Genomic DNA, 27,688 nt, shown 5'->3' on the forward strand with positions numbered 1-27,688 from the left:
CTGCAGTGACAAAAACAAAACAACTTCTGGCAATAAGGATGAGGTAGAATCACAGGTAAGTATGTAAGCTTTGAGATTAAGCTTTTCCTTAGATTTCTTGTCTCCTTATTTTTCCACCAGCCAGTGTCTGTGATGAGGCCAATGTCTAAATCTCAGAAGCTGCAGTAGGAAAAATGAAATAAGGACATTCCCATCAAAGCACAAGGATGCAATGATTTCTGATATTAATTTATGAATTATAAACAAAGAATTATGGAGCACATATTTATAAGCTATAGTTCAGCCAACTTATTTTTTAAAGAAAGACACTTTTTATACAAATAAAACACAATGCTTGCCTTGGTTGTGCAGCTTCACTGGCATGTGAAAAAGCCTGGTGGTCACAATGCAGGATAAAGACAATGGGAGCTAGAAGTTCATGCATGCCCTGAACATAAAAGGAAAAGCAAAAGTATATTTAGATTTTCCAGTCATATAATAGCTCCTAATGCACAGCATAAGGCAGACAGCAATATTAGGTGCAGACTAACTAAAAACATGAACATTCATTCACAGTGTTAACAGAAGAGTTTCATAATCAATGGCTTTTATCTTAAATTCTGATTAAATCCAAGTGTTTATTCTTCTAGAATATACAGAAACAAGTTAGTCTCCCTTCTTCTAACACAACACACAACAAATTGGCAATGGTAGGCAACCCTGCACCTGGCAGTTTACTTCAAGATCTGTGTTCATAAATATGAATTTTATTTATGATAATTATAATAATGATCTACAGTACAGAGATCTGCAATAGAGAAAAATTGCAAAATGTAAAATTATTTTGTATTTTATAATGTTCCAAAACCATAGATAAAACTGTAAGAGTAGGCTCCAAAGGAGACAAGGGTAGCTATTTGGGAAAGAAAACAAAAGTTTATTTTCTAAAGACATAAGAATTAAAATGAGGTCTTGGGGTTTAACAGTTCTCTTTCAGTTTCTCATAAGTTGTTATGTCAATATTCTAAATAAACTCATTAAACACGATGCATAGAAGACCTGGTACTGTTCCATTGCAGAGTACTACTTATATATGTAATCTATATTAAGAGACAGAAAAAACAGAAATAGGCAGGAATCAGAACAAAAAACATGGGTGGGCAGTTGAGGGCTTGGGCTGGCATCAGAAGCATGGCTGGGCCACCCAGGAGAGCTGGGATCCCAGTGTTGGGACTAGGACAGCAGGTAGGAGATACAAAGGCCCTAGGCTGGGGGAGGCATCAGCCAAAAGAAGGGAAGGGAGTTCTTTGGTGATGGAAGGGATGTGGGATGAAGGATGGAGATCTGTCTGTCTGCCTCTGGGCACAAGGACCACTCTAAGGGGAGGGAATTCTGGACCTCTGCCCAAAACCACTAGTTTCAGCAGGGGTTTGATGCCAAGTGCCCAGGCTACCCCTGCTGGGCATGGCTCTGCATGGAGTCCTTGCCAAGCTGTAGGAAGAAGAACCTGCTGCCAGGACTGCTCCAGTTCAAGGGTGCAACTATTTCATCTAGTGGAGCCTCAGCCCCAGCTCAGGGGAGTGCTCTGGGCAGACAGGGGTTCCAGGTGGACTATCTCATCTATCCTGCTGCAGAAGGAGCACTGGCGCTGGTCCACAAGCACATCAATATTTCAGGCTGCTGTCAGGAGTCATGACAGCTGATGGGTGACCTGAGCTGTTCTACTTTTAATAGGTGCAGCTCCAAGGTAGGAAGCCTCTGCACTTGCTTTTCCAATTCCCTCAGTGATGGACAGAGATGAACACTGGAAGTGTTACATGCTTGTGAGCTGCCCTGCTGCTTTGCTGGTACCTCAGCTGATATTCCATACAGCACCTGAGAAGTGTTCAACACCAGTAAGTTATCTTATCAGCTACATATGTACTGAACACATCCACTAACTACCAAAACCCTTAAACTTGTATTGGAAGCAATGGGGATTTTCCTTAAGTAGTCCCAACTGACCTGAGAGGTAGATGTGGAAACCTTCTCTACATCACTATTTTGAGTATGCTTGGATGCACAGTTTTTTCACAATAGTTTTGATGATCTCTCTGTATGCCACCAACAGAAATCCTAGGAAATTTAATCGTAATTTTTCAAGGACTGAGATGACTGTTAGAGCCTCAATGGCAGGGCTGAAGTTCAGATGTTTTCTTTCCCTTCCTATTTCTGAACCTTTAGGGACTATTTTAAAAGATGAAGCCTAGTGAGAAATTCAGTTAGGAAAAACAAAATAAACCAAATTCATTTGATTTCAGAAGCTGATGTAAAACACCACAAATGGGTTAGATTACAAATTGTAAAGTTTAGATTTCTTAAAATATTATGGTCATATCAAAGGAGAAAGGTCCTGGGTTAGACAATATATAAGTGGCAAAAAGATTGAAATAACCAGGGTTGTACTTTCACACATACGGCCCTTGCTTAATTAACAGTTCCATCTAATCTTTCATTCGCCCTGATATACTAAAGATGAAATAGGAGAAATGGAAATGCCAGAAAACTTGACTATATAAAAAAACTACCACCTAAGCTGTAAACATATAAGCAGAAGAAAAAGAAGAAGGACATAAAATAAGAATTAGTTATGAAAGATAAAAGCACATCACACATTCTTCCAACATAATAATATATCAACTCCATAATAAAATAGAATCATAATGTGGCTGCCCACATATAACAAAATCAAAACAAACAGATGATGAAATATCAGGATTTCAAAAAGATACCTCTGATCTTTCAGTTACAAGAGTACTTCAAATGTTTAGAGATTTTTAGCTTGGCAAGAAAAGCTACCAGTGTAATATGCATACACATATTTTTTCAATGCTACAGTTTACTAAAACTCTTTAGTGTTAATAAATAAGTTGACAGAGCTCAGATAATTTTATGACACTTCCCAGCTACAACAAAATATTGATTTCATAATACAGTCTATGGTTTAGAAAGAAAACCAGAATTATAGCATTCCTACAATGACAAGTGAATCAATGTATTTCAAAATTATATTGACTTCTCTAAGGGCAATCAAATCATGAACAAACAATAGTTAGCCTAGCGATTTAGCTTAATTTTCACTATTTCCTTCCAGTGTAACCAGGAGCAGAATGTTGTCACCAGTCTTACAGAAGAGCTTTAAGGGGAGATTTTACATTTTCTTAAGTACAATACACTATTCTCTTTAGATTTTACATTTACAGCTGCTATTTAAAAATTCAGTGATCCTAGGGAAGATTCTGCCTTTAAAAACTGTAATACAGCTCCACAACATTCTACTCCATTAGACTAGGGATACAAATATATTTTTCCTCATCAAATAAAATGTTCCTCCACACTGGCCAAAAAACCCAGAAATCCTACAAAGACAACTTGCATGCATACATGCATATTAAACAAACATTATTGATTGCTTCTTGTAATGCTGATGCTATGCAGTAGTTTCAATAGAATGTTGTAAGTATGCAAATTGTCAAGGAACTACAACTTCTTCCAAATATTTTGGAAGATAACATTGGGTAGGGACAGATGCTGACAGACAAAAATATCAGTTTTCATTCAGTGGCCAAGTTTTATCATTCTAATGGCAATTGTATCTTTTGTATGTGGTCATACAAATAAGACAGAGGAATTCTCATGGATGACAACAGGACCAGTCCCCATGATGGAAACTGCACATGAAGACAAGCTCCTTAATCCGAGCTTTGTATTCAGGTCACTGTGGAGACAACAACTTGGAGATTATCTGCTACTGATAAATTAATGGTAACCCTCATTATTTTCTCAATAATATGCTAGGCTTTGCTGTAGTGAAAATTATTATTATGGGAAGTGGGGCATAAGCCTGGTAAAAACACTATGTCAGGGAGACTGACTACTAGCTAGGTATTCGATAAAAGAAGGAAAAAGCATATTCTGTTGACTATAAACCATTTATTTTCAGCTAATTCAGAGAAGGGTAATGATGGTCATGAAAAAAAAGTTCTCTAGCAAGTGAGGAGCATGGGGACTAAAAAGGAGGATCTTACTAACAAGCTAAAAGGAGCATTATTTTTAAAGAAATCCAACCAAACAAACCCACTCTTTTAAAATGAGGTAAGAAAAAAACATAGCTCCTAATAAAGTAACACATGTCCACAACAAGAGAGGAAAACCACTATAATTTACTATTTTGTGGACATGGCACAGCACTGCAAGACTTGGGTGATATACTGAACACACTTTGAGAGGTTAAATCAACAGTTTTTCATGATCCAAATTAATTTAATTTTCTGCACTTCCTCTCTTCTTCATCCCGTAGCAATCCCTTCCTGGAACTACCATACTACTGATGCACACTAGTTGAAAACAGAGGTAAAGAAGTTTTCTTTGTCAACAGCCTGTAGGCTCACAAAATTGAACCTGTTCTTTTATCTGCCTATGTTCATTTAGCCCACCAAGCAGTCTTTATTAAAGCAGAGGCATCAGGCAGTCAAAGTTCATTAATACCATTTATATAATCTCTGCAGTTTCAATTAACTCAGCAAGACATTCTACTACATGATAACAGTCTCATTAATTCAATAAAATCCCATAACTATTAACAATATGGTCTATGTTAAACGGGGTGTCACCTAGTAGAAAATAATAGCTTTAACAGCTTGTGATGAAACGCAGTGCTTTTTTTTTTTAAAATTTGATCTGGCTAAATATTCCATCCCTATATAAAAAGGTATTATTTCTTGCTAAGGAATCAAGAGGATTTTAAATATGAGCAGAGGGTAATTAAGTCCTTTTAAGTCATATCAAAGAGTAAAATAATATTCTTGTTCAATAAATGATAGACTAAATTAGCTGGAATGTGTTCCTCCATTTCCCCACAATCAGTACTCTGGCCTATATTCACTAGAAAGAGGAGGCTGAATACTGCTAAGTATTTTTTTAGAAGCACCCTTCAAAACACAGCTCCTAGATCTCATTTTTATTGTTCTTATGCAAAGTATTCCTTGCTTATTGTCTGTCAAACATGAGAAGTAACATGTTTCATATGTTTGATAGCTATATAGTCCATTTTTTAAAATAATCTCTAAGAAATTCTTCAGAAGTAAGTGTCCTTTCAACTCATATGCCCTTTGTTTCCATGAAACAACCCTATTCCCTGGCTTGAGGACAGGGTGGTCACTGACCATGCCTGAAAGCACAGATTGTTTTATAACAATCTATAAATCTTATAGATTTATAACAATCTATAAAAATCTTCATTTACTGAATCTCTGTATTTTTGCCATGACAAACTTCCTATCTACCTAAAGTTGGCTCCTCTACAGTTTATCCTTTGTCCAAGCACACAGAGTATCCCTTGGTTTGTCAGCCTCTACTCAGCCTACAGATAACTGTGTGAAGAAACAAATACAAATATGCTTTGATTGATACTCTGCATATTGGTCTTGCTATATGAATACAATATCATGTTTATAGTTACTTCAAAATCTTCATAACAAATGCTGAATTAATTAACTTACTAACTCCGTAGATGCAGACTTAGTGCAACTTAGGTTTTCTTAACCATTTTATCAAAAATGGTTTGAGCAGACTCTCCTTCAATAACTCTGTAAAAGTTACTTCTTCACTCAAGAAGATTTTGTCAGCTGCATTGTACTTGAGTGCTACAAGGTTAGTTAAAGATCTTTTCTCTAAAATACTGCATGGCTTTAGCACTTTGGGGAAAAACTTAAAATATTATATAAAACTTAAATTAGTAAACTTGGTCTAAATTTCAGAAATCCTATGCTTTTTGTTTATTCAGTGCCATTTTAAATCCTGATGTGTACTTTCTGTACCTAAGCAGAGAAAGCCTTTCTTTGTTTTTTTTCTTTCTTAACCAATGACAAAGAAAAAGATGTTTACAAAGAAATTCAAAGTTAGAAAACTTAGCAACCTTAAAGAAAACAACTTAAGGTACTGTGTTATGAGCAGAAAGCATATGTTATTCAATGAGCTTACTTACCAACCAGATGACAAGCAGCTCTTTGATTACTTCAGCATTATGATACAACTTCAGATACAACAGAGCTACATTATTGTCAAACCATATAGAAAATGTTGAGTCAATGAATGCCACCTGTACAGTATTTTCATTACCTGTTTATAAAGCAACTGCTCATTTTCTCTGGCATAGCAGAACAGAACATCTGTAAGAATTTTCCTTACATTCTCTTGCTGGAAATACTGCATTTCAGGAAAGCTGAAAATGAAGCAATACAGCAAGGGTAAACAACAGAGTGCACAGAATGCCAGTTGCTGGTCTTCTAAAAGAGGTTTTAGGTAAGAGCATCTCCCTTGTCTGCTTTCCCATTGCTCTGTGCAGCTAGAGTTACATACTTCTAACAATTTGCTACATTTGTTTTGCAACCGAAATGATGAACACTGTTCTTTAATATACACCAGTCTGCTACACAGGTAGACGGTATCACAGTTATATTTCAATAACTAATCCCTTTTAATCTCATTAAAGCTAGACATCTGCAAGAATGAAATACAATGGAAGAAATGGAAGAATGGATTAGAGTATGTCAGATGACACGCATACACAAGGGTTCTGTATATCTTTAATATTTGAAAAAAATATTATCATTTAATGACAAGATTATTTAAATATCTCATAATAGACATGAAAACCAGTATCCTAAAATTGAGAATATCTTACGGGTATCTGTTGCAATACAACACAATTAGACATCTCACTGTTTTTAACAGCTATTACAAATAAACTTTACAGTTATGAAATAATCTGTCTGGGCAAATATCCTAAGTGAACCAGAATGAAGTGGAACATGTGTGAGAATAAGGAAAAAAGGCTTTTGGAAAAATCCTGTTACATTCATACTGGAAAATATAAATATTAGCAGTCTGTAACTACTCTGAAGCAACTCTGACCTGTGCATCCTGCTCCTTGACTGTTGGAGGTAGAAAATAGAATAGTTATGCAGGACCTAGTTAAAATTAGAATAAGTGCACAAGCAAGGTGTTTTCATTGCTACTGAAGAAGTAACTAGATGGCAAAAAATGTTTCATAAAGCAAATACCCCAAACCACATTGCTCCACAGCCATACAGAACAATATAAAATACACAGAAAAAAAAAAATCTGAAAAGGTAGAATACTAAAAAGAAATTAAATGGTAAAGTCAGACAAAGAAAAACAGAAGAATACTGAAAAAAGACAACAAAAGTAGGCCTCAAGCTAGAGTGCTGAAATAAGGTTGTATTATAGTCAGTTTTAGAATTAAATCAGATGGTTTGAAATAAGATTTCTTCAAACAAGTTTCCCAGGTTTGAGCTACAATGTTACACTTTAGACCAGATGTATTTAAGGCTATTGTAAAGCCTGTCACAGAGAAACAATATAGGAAATTGGAACAAATTACTTCAGATAAGACTATTAACATTGCTAATCACTGTGGTCATCTCACAGAGGTGATGACAGGCAAGCACAGAATCAGAACTAATTAAGGCTAAGAAAGTGCTTTGAAGTCCTTGGACGAAGGAGCTGAATCGAGAGCCAAGGCAGAGAAGACACTGTGGCTTAAACACAGTGATGCTGAAGTCCTGAGAGAGGCACTGGGATGAGAGGTGAAACGTTTTCTTGGCACCTGCTGGAGGTAATGGTAAGACCAACATTTGGAAACTTGTATGCACTTGTACTAATCACATTACTGTAAAGGAAGGACACAGCTGAGACCAAAAGTGCATTACAGCAGATGGCAATCGACATAATTTAGGGGTTTGAAGAGATTATTTGTGAAGGACTGTTATTCAGGCCTGCCCTATGAAGTTTAGGAACAGAAGACTAACAAAGAAAACTCAAAAATACACAGAGATATCTGTGAGGATCTAGTAATATCAGAGATTGTAACAGAAAGGATAATAACGAACTCAGGAATAAGCTGGCTGAAGTATTAATTATAGTAAATGTAAATAGAAGAGATCATGAGGGAACTATCAGTTCAGGGAGGATTTTTATGGAAAATGTCATTTTATGATTAAAGCTCTGTTTTAAGAAATACAGTATCCTCAAATCAGCAAGGTAAGAATACTTTTCATGAACATGAGACTATTACATTTAATTACATCTCTGAGAAAGCCTGCATTAAGGACATGGGAATTTTCCTAAACTGTTTTACCACAACTCTACAATGAAACAATGGTGCATTCAGATCCCTGCATTCTAAAAGTGAAGACCAGCCCTGAGTCAGATATAGCTTTTTAAAATACTTCTTTAGCTGATTTAGGGGTGCCTGCACCACAAGCAGCCAGAATTTGACACAGAAATTTGAAGAACCAGGCTGGTAAACAAATAAATGGATGCACAAAACAGATTTGGTGGCAGACAGAAATGGGGATCTTAATCTATGGATTACTGTTCCTTACCATCTCTTCCACATACTTAGGGAAGATGTAGCTCTCCAGCGGCTTTTCCACCACTGTTTTGATGTTGGCAAATTTGAAAATAATTTACTCTTATTTGGGGGATGGAGAGTTTGGAATCCCAGCAACCACCACTACTCATCTTCACACACCTTCCATCATCCTAAATTGTATCTGTTACTCCTGAAGCAGACACTAAGTAGACTGATATATAAAAGTATTACCACAAAAGAGGAGATATTGACTTGATCTGTCTACAGGGAATGCCCCCTAGGCATTTTAGTTTCTTAAAATACTGGAGAGAGAAAGAGGGTAATGAAATCTTGCCATTTCCAACCCTAGATGTACACTGTGATGCCAACAAGTAACCTGGTATTTTAATTTGTGTTAAATGCTTTTGCATCTGCCAATCTGCTGATTTCTATTCCTGCAGAATATTTAAAAAAAAAATTAAAAACATTGATCACTAATGAGTTGGGACTAACTTAAGAATATCCTTTCCAAGTTGCAAGTATTGGAAGTTGTTATTTTTATGTAGACATTATGGACTGGATTTCTATCACCTGACTTTAGGAAACTGAAGTTTTGTTAGATACTGGTGAGCTAGGAGCCTTTTATAATTACTGAAGAAAACTGTACCTCTCCAGTGTGTTTCATCAGACAAAAACTGTATTTACACTTTAGGAAGAGATGATTTGTGTCCTAGAGCTCTACAGGTACACAGGCTCTACAGCATGATTAACCCAGCTGAGAGTATTTGGGCGTCACAGACCCAATAATTAGGTGAGATAAGGATTCTCAAAATGCATAGGAACAAACACACAAACAAACTTTATTACAGCTGCCTTCAGACAGCAAAATCCTGAAGTTTAAAAGAGTTTAAAACAATACCAATTTTAGGAACCTAATTCTAGCTGCTTTTCTTGTTTATTGTTACCACACTTCAGGGAATTCTAACAAAAGCATTATAGAGTAATTTTTTTACTGCTTTGATAGCTGGAACTCTGGTTTGCTACTCTGTGTGCAGTTAGTATCACTCTCTACAGCATTATACACTTGATGCAGTGGGATGATGGAGGACTGAACTAGATGACAAAGAATATAAAAACATTCATTAAATAAGAAACAGCAGCTAGAAAGTAGTGATTAAGGAAATTGAATGCAATAATTATTTTAACCTTTAATAAAAAGCATTGTAAACTAATGATGAATTTTAAATTTTTAAAATTCTAGCTCCAGGGATTTATTTAAAGAATGTAAATAAAAACAGAGGGGTTTTACATTCTAAAGCCACAGAATGAAGAACTTACTGCTTCTTAAAATAATTATAGCTTATAAATAGATACATAAGAATATGTAAAAATGCATACTATGTTTTATGATTAGACAAAAAAATGTACATATAAAATGCATGTAGCTTATCAAATGCATTCATGCCACTGATAAATTTTGCTTTTTCATTGCTTGACTTATTTTGTTATTGATGGCACAATATATACTACTGTTGTTTCAGGTTGATGTCATTTTCTATAAGTGCATTAATGAAAATTTCTTTAGACACTATTACTGATATTAGTGAATATTACTTTGCCATTTGCCACAGTGAGAGCCTGAAATTTGTGTGTATATACATAGATATTTAAATAATAATCTTACATCCACCATAACCTCCATAAAACTTTTCATTCTCCAATTATAGTTTAGATACATATATATTTTAATCTTAGAACATCCTGAACTGTTTCCTTTAACAAACAAAAAATACCATCTGTTGTGAGAATGCACATGAAAGTATACTCAGATTTTAATTATACATCTCATGGCAAAATACATTTAAGAATGGGTCTAGGGACGGACATGTAAAATATTCGAAAACCAGACTGCAATGATTTCTTCTGCATGACTTGGTTCCTGTAAATGAAAATGTGTAAGCTTGGGATTTGCAGAATCTACGACTATCATCACTTTTTTCAAGTTATAAAGAAAAATATTTGCAATACAGTAAAATATCACATGGTAGCAAACCAGTAATTGAATTTAATTATATTTACACATTACTCAATGCTTGCACTCTGAAAAGAAATATTTTCAGGAATTGAGTGTTCTAACTCAAACAAGTTTCTAAACAGGAATGACCTAAGGGCCAAGAAGATGAAAACATAATCATAGTAATATCAGGACAAATTTTAAAAGGCATATATGACAAATAAAGCTAGAATAATGATAAATAAAAATAGAACCTCTCAACTTCTGTACATGAGTGACATTTCCCTTACTAATTACAAACTGTTTTTTTATTATTGATTGTATTAAGTGTTGAGAATTAGGAAAGTAATCTGTTTGATCTTTCATTATGATCATAATTTAGTTAAAAGACCTTTCAGCTTCTCTTATGTTCTCTTTGCTTCATGCAGAAAACTACATTAAATTTCACAAGTAGTACACTTCCTAATATCTTAATTTAGAAGAGCTTTCCTTCAATGATACCAACAAATCTCCGGGATTTAATGTTCAGCTAAATTGTCTCATTTTTTACTCCATGTAAGTTGTATTTTTATACATTTAATGTATGTTTCCACACATTCATGTTCAACAAACCTGACATTTACATTAACCAAAGTCAAGAAAACACAATATAATATATACCACATAAAAATGCAGAATATAAATTTATATACAGAAATTTCTCTTAAATATCTACATACGTTCTCGTCACATCTTGTTCAATCATTGCTCGAAGCTCTTTATCCTGGAAAAATTTATTCCAAAGACTCTGAAATAAGAAAAAATAATTGTATGAAACCAAGACTTCTACTAATATTTACGGCTTTTAAACTATAAAGTACTGCAAAGCACTGTACAAATATTGACAAATTAATCCTCAACATTCCCGGTATATCAGTATTTTATGGGAGATAAAGAATGTTGGTGATCAGCACAACATATCTGAGAAAGTCAGTTTGGATTAGAAATAAAAGCATTCAAATTCCTGGATACTTGTCCTAGGCTCATGGCATTTGCTCAATGGATGGCTGCAGGTTTATGAGTTACTTGTTTGGGTTCCAGGAAGAATATTTAGAATGGCAGAGTAAAGTCAAACTTACCAGAACCAGCAATTCAACTGGAAAAAATCCAGTTGTTCATGTGAGGAAAAAGGTCTGTATCACTGGACTGTACCATACCTCTTCTATGGATGTATGGACTTTAATTGGAAGTTGCAGCAATATCCATAATAAGAAGTTGTTTGGGAGCAAGTTAATTTGTTATAGTGGAGACAAAATCATATAAGGAGTGAATGATAATCAAATACCTATTATGAAAACATCATCATTCTAATCCACTCTGAAGACCAAGACTGGCCATTCCAAAAAAAATTATGATAGGAAAAGCCAGAGTATTTAAAGCTCACTATCAAAATAAAAAATACTAAAAAAAAGAATCTGAAGTAGGCTTAGCTTCTTCTGTAGCTATGCTTACGACCATTTTCATGGTCTCTCTTTTGTTTCCATGCCTTGCTTAAAAATATGTGTAAAAGCTAACAGGAAAGAAGTCAGAAAGTGCTGTTAATTGTATCCTCCAGAAAAAGTATTGGAAACTATTATTTATTGTAAAGGGATGGTAGCTTGACCAAAATACAGACTGAGTGAAAGTTACAGCAGACTTCATGCAGGTTAGGTAAGTTTTCAGATAGCAGCAGCACCAGCCAATGAAATACAGCACAGAGTCTGTACAATACTTCCACAATTTCTGGCCTCCTGGTAAGCAATTTTTTCCCATGGTGGCTTATGCTCCACAGAATGAAAAGAGAAAGTAAATTAATGCTATCTATAGGGAGGAAATAAAATAACAAAACCCCATGTTAATTAATTGCTATATTTGTGCTACAACTTGGGAAAAAATCTAGATTTCAAAAATATTTATATCTTTGATAATGTCTTACATACAGTGAGTACTCACTGTATGTTTTTAATTCACAACTCTTTTCATGCAGCTAGACCGCATTTTGGAACTCCTCTGTCCCTGCTCCCACCCTGGCCCATCAGAACAGAGGATACAAACAGAAGCTGCATTGCAAAAGGAAGGAAAAATCAGGACACAAAATGGGTGTAACATTCAGTCACAACAGAGGCTCAAAGGCACTTTGTTCTTCAGTCCTATGCCTGATTTGGCCAGTGGCTTTCTTTTATAGATTAATCCCCTGCCACATATTCTGACATGTTAACCTTTGTTTTCTATACCTGAAAGACACCACAGGCAGAAAGCAGGTTGAGCCACTGTGTATAATCACAAACTACAGCAGAAATGCTTTAAATCTTTTACATTTGACACAACTTTCTGTCCAGATGGATGCAAGAATAGTTTGATGATGTGCACAGTCATAACAGCTGCAGAGCTCTCTCCTTCTAAATTAAATAAGGAGCACAGTACCACTCTAGAGATGAAGTATGGGCTTCTGTTTGTGAACAAAACAGGAGTAATATCACCAGAGATATCTGAGACAGTCTTTTCAGGTGTAAATCTCTTAAGTGCAGCCAAACCACTTATTTTCATTGCATTAAGTTATTTTAAAAAATTGGAAAAAAAAAGAATTTTGATGGTAACAATGGTAAAATAATTAATAGAAAAGCTTAAAGATATGTGCTATAAAATTCTTAAAAGCTTTTCAGGTATAACAAAATGCAGTAAAAAAACTGTCCAAGGCTGAACAATCTTCCAGAGGAAGGTATTTCATTGTTCTGTCAACAGCATTCACCTCATATTGACTGTTTGAACACTCCTTAAACTAGAGCTATTTGATGTATAAAATGAAAACATACAGAGATAAAAAAACGCATCAGTTAAATATAGTCCAGCAGTCATTTTTTTTTACCACAGCCTTCCCTGAATTAAGCCCTAAAAATCAGAATATGAACCTGGAAATGAGCATTTCCAGCTGTCCAGCAGAACCTGTGGAACAACGATTAACACAAGTCAGTCTGGACATTTAGGAGGGAGATTTTACCATCTGCCATTTTGCCTGCTTCAGCAAGAACTCACTTGTGTCAGTATCGCAAAGATGAGAACTTTAGTAGCAAGTGTTGGGTTAACTTACCCCTTCATCCTGAGAGAGTGGGTTGTTGATTATCAGATCTTGCTGTCCTGCTTTCCGAGGGTTTGTAATGTGCTAGACAAAAACAGGAAAAAAAAAATCAGATCCTCTCGTGTTATGCTATAAATGTTAATATCTATGCCAAAGTATGAGAACCTATTTTGTACCAACTTACAATTTCTTTGATCTTACTGTAAGAAGTTCTTAAGTCTGAAGTGGTTTTAATCCATTGACTTCTATCTTGTGGTAGAACGTCCAGAAATAGCTATTAGCAAAACAAAATAAATTCATTAAGTTTCATCAGTTTTACATAGCTTTCCATATAAATCCTATCAGACAGCATAAACCACCCCAGAAAGAAAGAGAAAGAAAAGAGCTATAAATATTTCTTGTTTCAGTGCTTTCTAGTCCATAAATAAATAGCTAGGAACAACAGCAGTTCTATAGGGCAAAAGCATTAAAGTCAACTGAAGCCATGAACTCAAGCTTTGTAAACTGTTACAGCTACAGTAAAGTTGATGGTGACTTCCAAGGCAGAAATAATATGCAAAGATATGAAAAAAAAATATACAAAATTTGATGCTATTTATGTAGCACTGATGACCTAATGCAACATGCTTAAAATACAAATGCAGAGCAGGACCTAAGCACTGAGGGATATACCCAATGTGAGAATTGCAGCATGCTCTGGAATTCTGCAAGACAGCTAAGAGAGGCAGTTTTGCAGAAAGTCCTTGAGAAAGCTTACATCTCAGTTTTTACATGTCTCTTTGAAAAGGCTTAGAAAGAAACATGCAGTGCAAAATACTATTTAATTGCATTTGAAGCAAGGAAAAACCCCAGTATTTTCTTGCTTTTTCAATGTTTTTATTTGCACATTGTAAAGTGTTAAGAAACAGTAATACTGACAAACAGAAGTACTGACAAATCATTCCTAAATTTCAGAATTTAACAACAGAACCCTAATGCATATTGGGACAAGCAAATAAACCTTGCCTTATTTCTAAAATAAAACCACTCCTTGATTTAATTGGTAGACAGGGAAGGACTTGTTGTTTGTGTTAGTTTAGAGCTTTGAGTTATGGCCTCCTAGTTTAGAAACTTAAAAAGAAGCAAACTGGTAAAACAATGCAGGTGGCATATATTCACTGGGCTTGCTGAATAAAATATTTTCATTAACTTTAAACTAGTTCAATGCTACATATATTTCAATTTTCAAACTTTCTTTCATTCATATAAAAGGAGTATTTTAAATTTATTTTTATAGGTCTCTGTGCCAAAATGATGGTTCAGAAATTCCAAATGAAGTAATTTAAATGATCAGCATTAACACACAGTAATTCTACTAGAAAAATTTTCTCTACTATCTGAGACAGTGCACAACAGAAGACTTGAATGTCATTGTAAAAAATTTGTTTGGACTTTAGAGAGCTACCCTGTATTACCTTGCTTTCCTTCTCTCTTCCTTTCCCTGCTACTTTAAAAAAAACCACCAAATAACTCCCAAGGAGCTGTTGTGCTTTTGGAAGACCTTGCTTCCCTCTTCATCCAGTCCTTACAAGAGGGATTGATCTTCACTTTCTCATTTCAGTGGGAAAACCACATAGCAGAAGCATCAGACTGATTTTAAAGCAGTCCCAAATTCCACAAAACCATAATTTTTTACACTAACTTCCTATCTATTTCCAGTGCATGACTTCCCTGCACAGATACTGAGAGGAGAGATGGCTGTATGGCACTCAATTCTAAACATATCACCAGCACAAAGACACACTTTCCTAGGATTCTTTTGCTATTACCTGCAATTCAGCTTTAAAGCAATTTGATGTGGTTAGCAAATGTCCAATGAATTATAAAAACGAGTAGGAAAACATTGGGATGAAGTCTCTTGGAAAATTCATGATTCTTTGCATCAATAATCTTCCAGCGCATCAGGTAATGTGTTGATATATTGCAACCACAAACTGTAAATAAATATTTTCTCTTCTTACCTTCCAGCAAACACTACGGAACCTGCTGCTTCTCAGCTGCCCATTAATCCCCTTCAGCCGTATAGTTGCCAAGTAATTGTTGTTTACAAATAGTTCTTCCCATTCTTTACTGCAAAAGCAAAAGGAATGAACATTTAAACAAAAAAAAAGCCTTAGCTGATTTAAGGACTATATGACACTATACAATTTTGGATAAGCAGAGGAAAGCAACTTTTTAAAATGTATATATTTAGTTGTATACCACTTCTAAACGCATGGCTGTTTTTTTGGACACATTTCTTCTTTGGATTTAATGAATATGTAGATCGCTATAATTATGCCAGCTACTGAAATTCATAATGTCTATGGAGGCTATTCCATTTCCTCTAAAATGTTGGTACTGCAGTTCAGTGAATAAACAAGAAAAATGAATATTAATATAAGCACATTCATGTTTCAGCTGTAGACAAAGAAGTACCTATTCCAAAAATATGCAACAGAAAAGTACACTGTTGACTGTATTAGCTCTTCACATGACGTATTTGCTTAAATGAACCTTCTTTTCTTCTTAATGTCAAGCTGGGCAGTTAAGCATCATAGAAGATGACTTTCTTTAACATTTAGTGCTATTTACTATTGAAATCACTCCTACTTCTTTCTACATGATCAGTTTTAAAATTTTAACAGGTGCTAGGAAATTTAAAAAAACATCAAAAAATTAAAAAGCCTCACTGTATAAACTGTTAAAGGCAAGCTTGAGTACCTTGCAGTACCTATGGCTGACTAGATAAACAACCTAAATATGCCTCCCAGGCATGCAGGCACCAGGGGCCTAACACCTGTGCCTCATTAATATACAAGTAAATCTGCTCTACTGGGAAACAATTGGAAATTAATTGTCCCAAACCATCTACTGAGTTTGAATAAAAGAATTAAACCTATGTTTCCTGCAACTTCTACTGAAATGAATCTCAAGAACAGCTGAAGCCATCTGATAGTCTTAGTAGCCCATGACTTGCTCGCAGACTTTCTGCAGCCACTTTAAAATACAAAGGGCAATTTCAAGGTAAGGAGCTGGGTTATGTGCAAGGAAATGTGTTTCAGATTTATTTTCAATGCATGTCCTTAAGGTGAACATCTCCACCTCCCCCTGTCACATGGGAGACTATTACTTCTCCCTGGGAGACCAAATGAAACCAGGAAGAGGGAAACTACTATTATGACTCCAGGCTAACATCTCACCACATTTACTCTGCTAAGGAGGGTCACAGAGTGGGTTATACTAAATACCAGCAAACTGGTTTTGCAAATTGCCCTAAATATATGCAAGATGAAGTTAGATGGCTTTCAGCCTTTTAAGCTGAGTTGAGAGAGCGAGTTTTTTAAAACAGAATTGTAAGATATAGCTGCCGAGAATTGTAGAGGAATGGACTCAGCAAGCCAGGAAATGACGGTTGTCTTCCTCTGTGACAGGAGCAAGCTCATGATTCATGCTGAGACCTGAAGTTCTGTGTTTGTGAATGCACCACCTTTCAGCTAGGACCATAGTCTTAAAAAAAAAAAAAAAGTTGTTTACTTCTGGGTCTTGATTATTAATTACTTTGAAAACCAAAGGTGTTCTAGATAAGAGCAAAGATGCCTACAGCAGTGTTAGACTGCAGAATTTAGGGCTGCCTTCAGCTTCTCCCAAGTATCAGTATGCCCAGGTGACCAAAAGAGCAGCAAGTCATTCCAATGGTGTAGAGCAGCTTCTTCCATTCCTCTCACATCCCCCAGTCTCCAAGACAGAAAGACTATCTGGTCATTTTTGTCTCCTTGTCTCCCACACATCCTCACCTTCTGCAGGGAGCTGCCTACGATTGTTTACCATGATTCTGCCTCCTTTAAATACAACGTATGGTATACAGCAGACACAGCTTGAGGAAAATCTGGGCCTTTCTTTCACAGCCACGTGTATTTCAGTAACTACAGTATATTATGGCTATCTAAATAACCCTCCTGTTTCTACCACGTATAATATTCTTCATTTGCCATTGTAAATTCTGTAGCATCATTGGCTATTATAACTCCTGCCAAGCCGCCTCCCTAAGGTAGCTATGTTTCAAGAGTGCCACATTCCCCTGGGCACACAACAGGTCAGACTCTGAAGCTATTCACATTGTTCTGCAAGTGGATGACATTCCCACAATGTCTTTGAAAATGCCAGTGTGTCAGCTGAGTTAGCAAAAGGTTTCAACCACTGCAACTGTGAAAAGAAAGAACAGAAAGGAAAGAAACTCTTCAGGTTATTTTTCTCACCAGCTGCTGGAAGTGATTGCTACACAGTAAGAAAGTAATTTCAACACTTCTGAAATTGTATTAGTGCAGATATTATGCCTTAAAAAAAAAAAAAAGTAATGCGATTCCAAACACGTTTTGAACCAAATTACTTTTAAAACCGCCAAAAGAAATTTGGCAAGATTGTATCTCCTCTGCATTCCCCCTTGGCTGCTAGGATCACAAAAAAAAAGTTATAAGCAACTGAAAAAGAAATTACTTGGAAGCTGAGATATGCCTCAGTTTTAGTAGAGCTGAATGATAGTTAAAATCCTTTCTGAACAGCATTCCCTAATTCATGTCTCAAGTATTTTGAATGAAGACTAATAATCCAAGCTTTACAATTCTAGAGACTTTTAATAGTGGTAACACTGTTTAATATGAACAAGCAATCAATTCTAAAAAGATAACATTTGAAATTATATAGCCCTACTATGTAAAATAATATCTAAGAGCCTTGTTAACCCAGGATTGCAGAAAACCCACCGGTCAACATGAAATAAGCAATTAAGATTGGAACTCATGTCTACCATATTCCATTTGTTTCACTGCAGTGAAAGATTTCAAGAGCTATCAGGAACCACCTAAACTATGAATAAGCACATGCATTTACTTTTAATCAAACTAGAAAATGAAATGCATGATCCTGTGTTATACCACCTGTAGAGTGTACAATTAAAAGCAAATGTCAATGTTTTCTGATTATTTTGTAAATATTTTCATTTTAGATTCTTATTTGAGTATCCTGTCTAATGTACTATTCGGCATATTGTAAAGTCTTCTTAGTAATAATAAATACATATAATATAAGACCCTGTCGTGGTTTGACACTGGTGCAATGCCAGACACCCATCAAAGCTGCTCCCTCAACCTCCCGTGCCACAGCTAGGGAGAGGAGAGAAAAAAATTGAGTTAAGGACCAGGAGAAAACACTTCAAGAGCAAAACAGTCTCAAAGTTGCAAAGTGAATTTACAACTAACAGAGTCAGAAGAGGATAATGAGAAGTAAAAGAAGCCCTTTAAACATCTTTTTTCCTCCCAACCCCTCACTCCTTTGCACCAACAGCACAGGGAGACAAGGCATGGGGGCTTGTTCAGTTTGTCATCCAAGGTTTTCTCCTGCTGCTCAGGGAGAGGAGTCCTTCCCCTATGAGGCCATGGGATCCCTCCCATGGGAGACAGTTGCCTGTGAACTTCTCTGGGGTGGGTCCATGCTCACGAGCAGCAGCCAAACTGCACCTGCTGCAAACACGAGTCCCTCCCATGGAATCAGAGTCCTCCCAGAACTGCTGCAACATGGGTCACTCTTTCCATGGGCTGCAGTCCTCCAAGGACAGGCTGCTCCAGCCTGGAAACGGGCTCCCTCCCTCCACCTGGTCTCCAGCTGGATCACAGACTCTTCCAGGAATCCACCTGCTCTGGTGTGGGCACTCCCCCACGGGCTGTGGGTGGATCTCTTCATCCCCCATGGATCCCCACAGGCTGCAGGGACACGGCTGCTTCACCATGGTCTTTACCACAGCCTGCAGAGGAATCTCAGCTCTGGAGCCTGGAGCACCTCCTGCCCTTCTTTCTCCACTGACCTTGCTGTCTCCATGTTGTTTTCTCTTACATGTTCTCACCTCCTTCTCCTCTCTGACTGTAAGAAAAACAGTGCATGCTCCACTTTGATTTTCTTCTTAAATATGTTGTCACAGAGGCCCTACCAACATGTCTAACTGGCCCAGCCTTGGCCAGCAGCATGTCCATCTTCAGAGCCATCAGGGCTTGGCTCTGCTGGGCATGGTGGAAGCTTCCAGCAGTTTCTCACAGAAGCCACCTTTGTGGCCCCCCTGCTACCAATAACCAGGCCGTGCCAAACCAACACAGACCTGAATGAGAAAGAAATTATTGGAATAATAGTTCTTTAAGAGACTTAATTTCATATGTGTTATCTCTGCTGTCCAATGTAAAATATCTACTGGAATGAATTAGGGACAGTTGCATTACTTCAAAGCAGGAAAAGTGCTCAATATGTATGAAAGAAAAAGCAGGCAAATCAATGAAGGGATTAATTCTGCAGGAATTGTTCATAGTTCTCATCTGCTCCTTTACAACTTTTGAAACATACACTTATGTCATAACCACAAGAGTTTAAATCTCTCTGCCAAAGAATTGTATACTGGGGTCTGCTCTAAGACACACACTTCTTTCTTATAAGAAATGAGGTTGACCTCTGAGCAAATCATATACAGAAGTCTATTTTTCTTTCTTTTCAAGAGGATATGATTTGTGGATATGATTCTTGTTAAGGCAATTAAAAGCATCAGATTTTCAGATACAGAAGCCTGAAGTTTGGAACAGAAATGTTCCTTTCAGTTGACTGTTAGTAGAGATCACAACAAGCAGGACTTTACTCCAGGAAGTCTAAGTAAAATTCTACATGCACATAAATAGCATTCTTGAAAAGGTATGTGCATCTCTAAGGTCTAACATCTTACTAAAAGTCACTGGAATTCCACTATTGCTCAGCTATGGAGGAATGAGCAACTATAAACTCTTTCAGAATGCACAACATCAATAATCTAACAATATGCCTAGGAAATAAATTCAAATAGTTCCAAGAGCTTTACTGAGGCAACATTGAGCTTGTGCACGTTGGGGAGTGGTAACAAAGACTCCTCCACTGACAGGCAGAAGCAGAACATCTGCCTCTGCCGCTAAATTTCCATCTCCAGCATAATGGTAAAACCAACATCTAGCATAGATATGGAGAAGAATGCAATGGTAGCCCATTAAGGCTCCTTACAAAATACATACTCTGTTCAGAAGAGGAAGAAATACAATTGAGGGAGACTAGTTTAGCACAGACAGCAATAACTGATGCTTCTGCATTTACTGATTTAGAGGATAAAGCTGGGGAAATGCATGAATGCAGATCCTGCCAAAGTCTAAAACTAGTGTTAGAAGTATTTTTGTACCATCATGTTCAGACAACACCAAAACTCTGTGGAAGACACTAAAACCCAGAAAAACGCAAAAATGTGAAGAACCACATGGAACTACAATCTATGCCACTGAGAAAAGGCAAAAGTTTCAGTTCTGTGACTGCAGGGGCTCAGATCTACCAGGTAAATATTACTGTCGATAATTCATGTTCAAGTGAAACTGCAGTTAACAAAGAAACCAGTACCTACTGGGTCATCAGATAGTGTGCATCATTATTTTGTCTCATGCCTTTTTAAAATATTTCATGCCAAGTTTTGAAATACCTTTTTTTTGAATCCTTGCAGAAACAAGACCAATTTGATATTTACAAATATTTAGATAACAAAGAATACTCTCAGTCTGTGGAAGAATACTGCTATACTACTGAAACATTTGCATACATATTTAGGATTTCAATCTAAATCTCAAGCTTATTCCATCCTCTAAACCAATATTAAAGGATAAAATAGATAGCCTCAGAGAGATACAAAGAAAATTCTTGAGCAGCGCTGCTAGTATTGACAAAATCATCTTCAAACAACGGCATGTGTGCTTCTAGAAAAGCCCCTTTCACATTTTTATACGAGTCTTCATCTTCAAAATCTGCTTTTTAAAATGTTGAGACCCAAACTGGGCTCCTCAGGGGCACTCAATGAAGCAACAGGCTACTGAACAGGCCATCAGAAAGAAAACCAATTCTCAAATTATTGTGTCATATGTTTTGCAATATGAGATCTTTATTGAGAGGAATATCAAGTATCTATATTTAAATATTTAAATAGAGGCAACATTTCCCTTCAAACACACTGCATAAATCCAAGAAACATGCATAGTTCGTATTATTTATTATGTTGTAAAATCAACAGTTGAGAAAAAGGTGAGGCAACTTTCAGGAATGAAATAAAGAGAGTTAATTCTATAAAAACAGATGAAAAAAATTGAAAGGTAGTATCAAGTAATAAGAAGTAGAGTTTCTAAAAAAATATTTCTGAAACACACAGATTCTATTTGCTACCCTGAAAATCCATTTGACAGCTTTAATGTGAAGGCTTATCAGTCTGTTTGGAAAATACATGTATTTTCCTCTGTTTCTCAAAGTCCTGCCTCAGGATACGTGGCAGAGCTAACAGCCATGTAAGTGTGAATATGCATGGCTGTGTTGCTGGGAGGCTGAACATTCAAAGGGCAGATTTTTCTAAACAGTTCAGGTTTCATCTGCTTTTGGCTGACATACAGTTAAAAAGGTTTGTGAGAAGAAAGGTAAAATCACTTTCTTAAGGCAAACATTCCAGCAAATAAAGTTATTAGTTAGCTATGCTCTTTAAGCGACCAGTGTGTGTGCAGCACAGCTTAGGGAACTGAAATAAGGCTGCACTGGCAGCAGGATGCTCTGCCAGCATCCTTCCTCACAGCACTAGGTCTGACGCAGAACACAAAGATATCCTTCTCCATATTCCAAATTGTCCACTTTGCCTTGGTGGTTCTCAGCTGAAGAGCCAAGTTTGGCCTTTGGAAAGCACGTAATTTCCAACCCTTGACCAGTTCAGCTTTTATAGAAGAATTCTTGTTACCGCCATTTTGAAGTCTAAATTTCACCACCACATTCTTCTCTACTCATTATTTTCTGCATACATTTACAGAATGGTGAGACAAATGTTGATATTATGTTCAACTATTTTTATTTTTGTATTGTAACTGAGTTTGCCAGTTGCAGAGTCAAAGATTTCTAGTTTAAATCCCCCAATATCTTTGAAATTCTTTGCATGTAGATGAAGAACATTTACTTCCTACTTGTCCTGACTACAGACTGTGGCTAACTGATCCATTTCCCTACATCCTCCTTCTTAGCCTTCTTGAAAATGTCCCCAGTCACATCTCCCAATTGCCATGAAAGTCTAAAGGTTATTGAGATTAAAAAAAGTAAAAGAAATTCATAATGAAAGCATTAGTAAGGGACAATGGACTTGCTTTTCATGGACTTTAGAAATTACCATTCTGTCTTCCATGGTCCCTCTTCACAATCTAAGTCTTTCCTTCTTGCAGCCAATCCATAAAAAAAGCCTTCTACCAACAAAAGATGTTGGTAACTCAATCCTTCCTTTCTGATTCTCTGTCAAAACCATCTCAAGCTTTAAGCAAATGTCTTAAATTTGCTTTTCCCTATTACATTGCATTAAACCAGAAAGCAAGTCCGTATTACTATTTCTATGTCTTTAGAAAGTAATATAATTTTCACTACACAAGTTAGAAACATCGAAAATATATGTGTTGAAATGTTTGTATTTTAGAAAAAGTATATTGGATATAGTTTTTCAGTTCCTTAATCACAATTTATTCTTCCTTCTCTTATGATATCATTCACCAATTCCTTAGAACACCAGGCAAGGAATGCAGCAAGGATCAACTAGGAAGGAAGAAGTAAATAATACAAATTTGAAAAGAAAGAGACGGAAATAATGTAAGTCTCCTTAAAAGGAAAAAAAAAAAAAAGGCAATTTTAAAGAATTCACAGAAAATCAGAAATCTTCTAAGCTTTTAATAGGTGTAAAAGTGATCTTCCAGGTTTTGGAGTAAAAAGAACCTGTTGGAGGAAACCTGTGATCAGAGCAAACAGTCACTTTCTCTTGCTGGAAAAAGGAGATTTGCAAGATGGAATTCCTAACAGAATCACAAACACTGACAAATGAGAGTACTGGCACAGACTACCACATCCAGAGAAAGATTCTTAGCACATTGTGAACATGGTCTTTCAGAAGAATCAAGGAGAGAGTTTACATGCTCCCAGAAAAAATTAACTCACACTGAAAAGGCCTCTTTGCACATAAATGGAATCGACTGGAACAGAGTCCAGCAAATGGTTTAGGATAAAACAAAATAAACATGGATGCCAGTTTTACTGCTTCCTTGTGGAAAGATAGAAAGGATGCAAGAGCTGTGAATTCTCCTTGCATTGTGGAGTGGAGTGGCAATGACAATTTCACTGCATTGCTTTCTGTGTCCAATTTTTCCTATTTCAAAATAATAGAAAAACCCATAGAAACAAGCTTGTTCTTTACATCTCCTGATTATGTGTGGACATACAGTGAACAAAATCAGGAAAAATAAAACTGTAATTGCACAGGAGTGGATTAAAATTAAAACAATAAAGTACCATTGTCTGTGTATGAACAAGACTAGATAGGCTTGTGTAGATGGAAAAGGGCTGCTTCCTAATAGAGTAGGACAAAGTTTTCCTTAAGGTGGAAGTATGTAAGTTGCACACATCTTCACAGTATGTTTAAAATGTAAGGACAGAGGCTATGTAGCCACTTCTGGCTCAACTGCCAACAAAAGCCAAAGGGCAAGGTTTGAGCACCACTTTTGGAAGAGGGAAGAACCAAGGGGGAACAGCTTGCACCCCTTGCTGCCTTTGTTCTGTACGCTCAGTGCCCGCAGCTGGCTGGCACACAAGAAACGCCTCAGCCAGCAGGACCACACTGCCTTCCTGCATCAAGGAAGGAAACATCTGGCAAGCAGAATCTGCAAGGAGTCAGGGGGAGAAAATGGAACACAAAAGTCTTTCTTACACTAGATCCTCTGCCTGTTTGAAATATGAGCAGAAGAAGGAATACACCTTGTCTACACAACCCACAGCTTTGCGCAATCATCATTTGTCATGGAATTTAAGCCACAGAGGAAAGAACTTTATCTTGATACATGGGGTAAGAATTAAACTTACATATATATGTGCAGAGACGTATTAAGAAATTATCCAACATAGCAGTCATGGGTCTCTGAATCATAAAGTAAGTTCATACACAAGTATGAAAAGTGAGCTTTTTTAGGCTATATATTTATTAGAAGCAGTATTAATGTATGAATCCACCTTGAAAGAAAATAAGTGTCCTTGAGATGTTAGATTCTATCAGCCAAATTGAATGTCTGCATCAATGGCTCTCCCTAAAAGTCATAATTAGGTCATTAAAATATATTTAGAAAAATAGCCTGTAAAATAAAGTTAAAAAATACTCACCTTCATTTTATTTCATAGGTCACTGTTATACCATCTAATAAGATAATTAAAAACATGCAAGCAGCTGGTACTGAGGCTAAACAGATTAATGTAATAGTCTGTAGTCATATGTGCTGGCAAGGGGTTCACCTCTTTGGCGAGGAGAAGGTCAGCTGCCCTTGGGAAGGGAGGAGAAAGACAGTATTTCTACTTTCCAGTGGCACTGCATTGCAGATACTGAAACTAAAGAGCCATATCTATTTTCCTTTTCCTTTTGGTGAAGTCCAGGCCATTTGGACAACCAAAAAAGGCTTTAACCATAGCAGTAAAACAATACAGTGGAGCAGAGCTGAAGTATTTTCCTTAAGTTTCTTACATTTAAAAGCTGAAAGTTATTATATGTCTAAATCCTTGTTCAAATCTTTCTAATAATGAACTTCTAATTTTGATGACATGCTTCTAGGAAAAAAAAATTAATTGTAATTTCTTATTAGTAAAGCTTCTTCCCAAGTACACAAATAGTACTTCCACCAGAGCATAAAGACCAGACAGAGAATTCTCTGTGACCTGACAGGACACCTTCACAAACTCAAGGAATATTTAGAAATATATGCCAGTCACATGTGCTTTTCACTTACATTACTTACAAACTTTATGACCTAAAGGGAAATGCTCACAATCTGAACACATGCAGCACTACATCTGTGCTGTGCTGTGCTTGTGAACAACAAAAGCAAGAGTCACAAACTCTAAGGTGACACCTTCATATTAAAAATCAAACCATACAAATAGTTCTGGAGCATCATAAATATACCAAAGAATAATGATATGTCATCCTTTATTAGCACATATACTTGGAGTCTTGTACTGGATAGCATCAAAATGTCCTTTAAAACAGAAAATGTGGGAACCAAACAACTTCTCCTGGGGTTTATTTTTTATGGTGGTAAAAACTATGCTTTTAAGAGCCCTTTAATAGCAAAACTTATTCATAGTCAAATATTTTTGGAGTCACTTCTTCTAATTAAATTGTAAAGGCCTATTACTGACAAAATATTAAGCAATTTTTGTTTCAGCAAAAATTTTCAATACAATTTTTCATGTATTAACCTTCTGCATATGTACAACATCTACCATGACTCAAAGATGCCTTTGCCTCTTTCAGGGCTAAAGTTCATGAGCTGGTCTTTTCAAAATATGATAGACTGAAATGCATTGGGCAAATACGATTGTCATTAATTTTATCAAATTACTAACTTACTAAAACAATAATCCTTGACAGTATCCTAACATAGGTCAAAATTTCTAAGGAGTCTTTAAAGAAATAACAGCCATTTGCCATCATTATCTTTCAAGATAGTTTAAGATTCACTTTTCACCTTTCATAAGGTGTTAGATGTTCAATTTTACTTAACATGCAGTCCAGAACTGTAACTATCAAAACAATATCCAACCCAACTATCAAATTTACAGCCAGCCTCACTAGATCATAGGAATTACTTGCCACTGAGAAACAAATACACATTTCACATCTCAAGCACTACTACTAAATAATGGTGATAGCTTGCCAACTATGAAAAGTCAGAAGTTACTTTTATATATATGTATGCACACAGACCTCCCCAATACACATACACACATACATATCTTTTTTACTATTTTGCCTTTAATTATACCAACAATACTTTGGCAATGAGATATGGGACCCTTCTTAAAAGACTAATTAACTTCAGTTTTCTAAGTAGGGCTCTTTGACAGAATATGAGTATTATTCAGTGGAACTTGTAGCCAACGTCGCATTTATTATATGCACTTTGGACTAAGGAATACATAGGTACAAAGACCAGCTTTAACCTCTACTTAATCTGTGGAGAATTAAAGAGTCACTAAGCTTTAGGCTGATTTAGGAAAAAGGTACCAAGCTCTGTCCTGCCACTAGCTACATTCCCTGCACTGGCACTGATACCATGAGAAGCTTTAGCAGGAGGAAGTCATCAGAAAGCTCTCCCAACCAAGAATGAACAGGTTGGGCTGGGTTAGCTCCCTGGACCAGCTCCCTGAGAGATGAGCGCTACTGCCCGAGTGGAGCACGGGTGACAAGAAGGGCTCAGACCCCAGCTCCACAGCTCACACTCTCTGGAACCAAAGTCTAACTAAAGCTGGCTGCTTCTTCAAGTGTTGCCACTTGGCAGGTACAAGAGCTGGTGCTCTTGAGTTGATGGCTTTCACGAATAAGTTCCCTGGCTTTAATGGCAGAGAGAGCTCTCAACTTTCTTTTGCTGATATGGTTAAATTCTCTCTTGCCTACTTTGGAGACACTGATTTGTGGTCTCTCTGTCTACATATGATTCACACCTAAAAAACATGAAGATCATCCTGGGTGGTATTTTTCAGCCCTTCTTTTAACTTTGACAGTATGTTAATGCAGAAAACATTAATATGACAAGAAACAAGAGTCATGCAGAACCCTAAAATGGATCTTCTAACATATTTTATCAAAGTGAATACGCTAACTACCCTAGAAGAGTTTTATATCATCACCAAGTAGGTCTCATTAGAGTCAACTTATTAGGATAAAAAAATTGTAAGGAAACCTATATCAACCCACCCCAGTCCCACTTTGTCCCTGCAGGCACACCCTTTGTTCCAACCTTGCTCTTAGTCCAGAAACTTCCTCTGGGTGTTTGAATCGCAGCAAACTCTTTGCTGTTCCCTCTAGGTCCTTACAAAAAGTCTTTCTTTTCAACATCCTCCCGACCAGGCTGTTTGCTCCTTGCTCTCCTTGGCAATGGCTGTGTCTCCAGCCTGCAACACAGGCTCTCCAGCACCGTGTCCCTCGCTGGCACCCCACGCCCGAGGCTCCCTGTGACCAGCACAGCACAGCTCGCTGCCTGCCCCACGCTGCAACGTCCCCACCCAGCCGGCTGCAAGC

The 27,688-nt window shown here is 36.7% G+C and overlaps 1 protein-coding gene across 11 annotated transcripts in view; it reads right to left on the reverse strand.

The window, feature by feature from the left end:
* Nucleotides 1-27,688, reverse strand: part of TBC1D5 (TBC1 domain family member 5) — a 315,243-nt gene that overhangs the window by 127,946 nt on the left and 159,609 nt on the right. For all 11 annotated transcript variants that reach the window (XM_064704600.1, XM_064704597.1, XM_064704595.1 and 8 more), the window contains 6 exons: nt 15,504-15,612; nt 13,688-13,777; nt 13,516-13,587; nt 11,129-11,196; nt 6,139-6,241; nt 339-427 (listed from right to left, as the gene is read on the reverse strand). In XM_064704600.1, coding sequence (XP_064560670.1) covers nt 339-427; nt 6,139-6,241; nt 11,129-11,196; nt 13,516-13,587; nt 13,688-13,777; nt 15,504-15,612 — 531 coding nt within the window. The remainder of the gene's footprint in view (nt 1-338; nt 428-6,138; nt 6,242-11,128; nt 11,197-13,515; nt 13,588-13,687; nt 13,778-15,503; nt 15,613-27,688) is intronic.

The sequence above is a fragment of the Zonotrichia leucophrys genome, chromosome 2, assembly GCF_028769735.1.
Source record: "Zonotrichia leucophrys gambelii isolate GWCS_2022_RI chromosome 2, RI_Zleu_2.0, whole genome shotgun sequence".
NCBI classification, from domain to species: Eukaryota; Metazoa; Chordata; class Aves; order Passeriformes; family Passerellidae; genus Zonotrichia; species Zonotrichia leucophrys.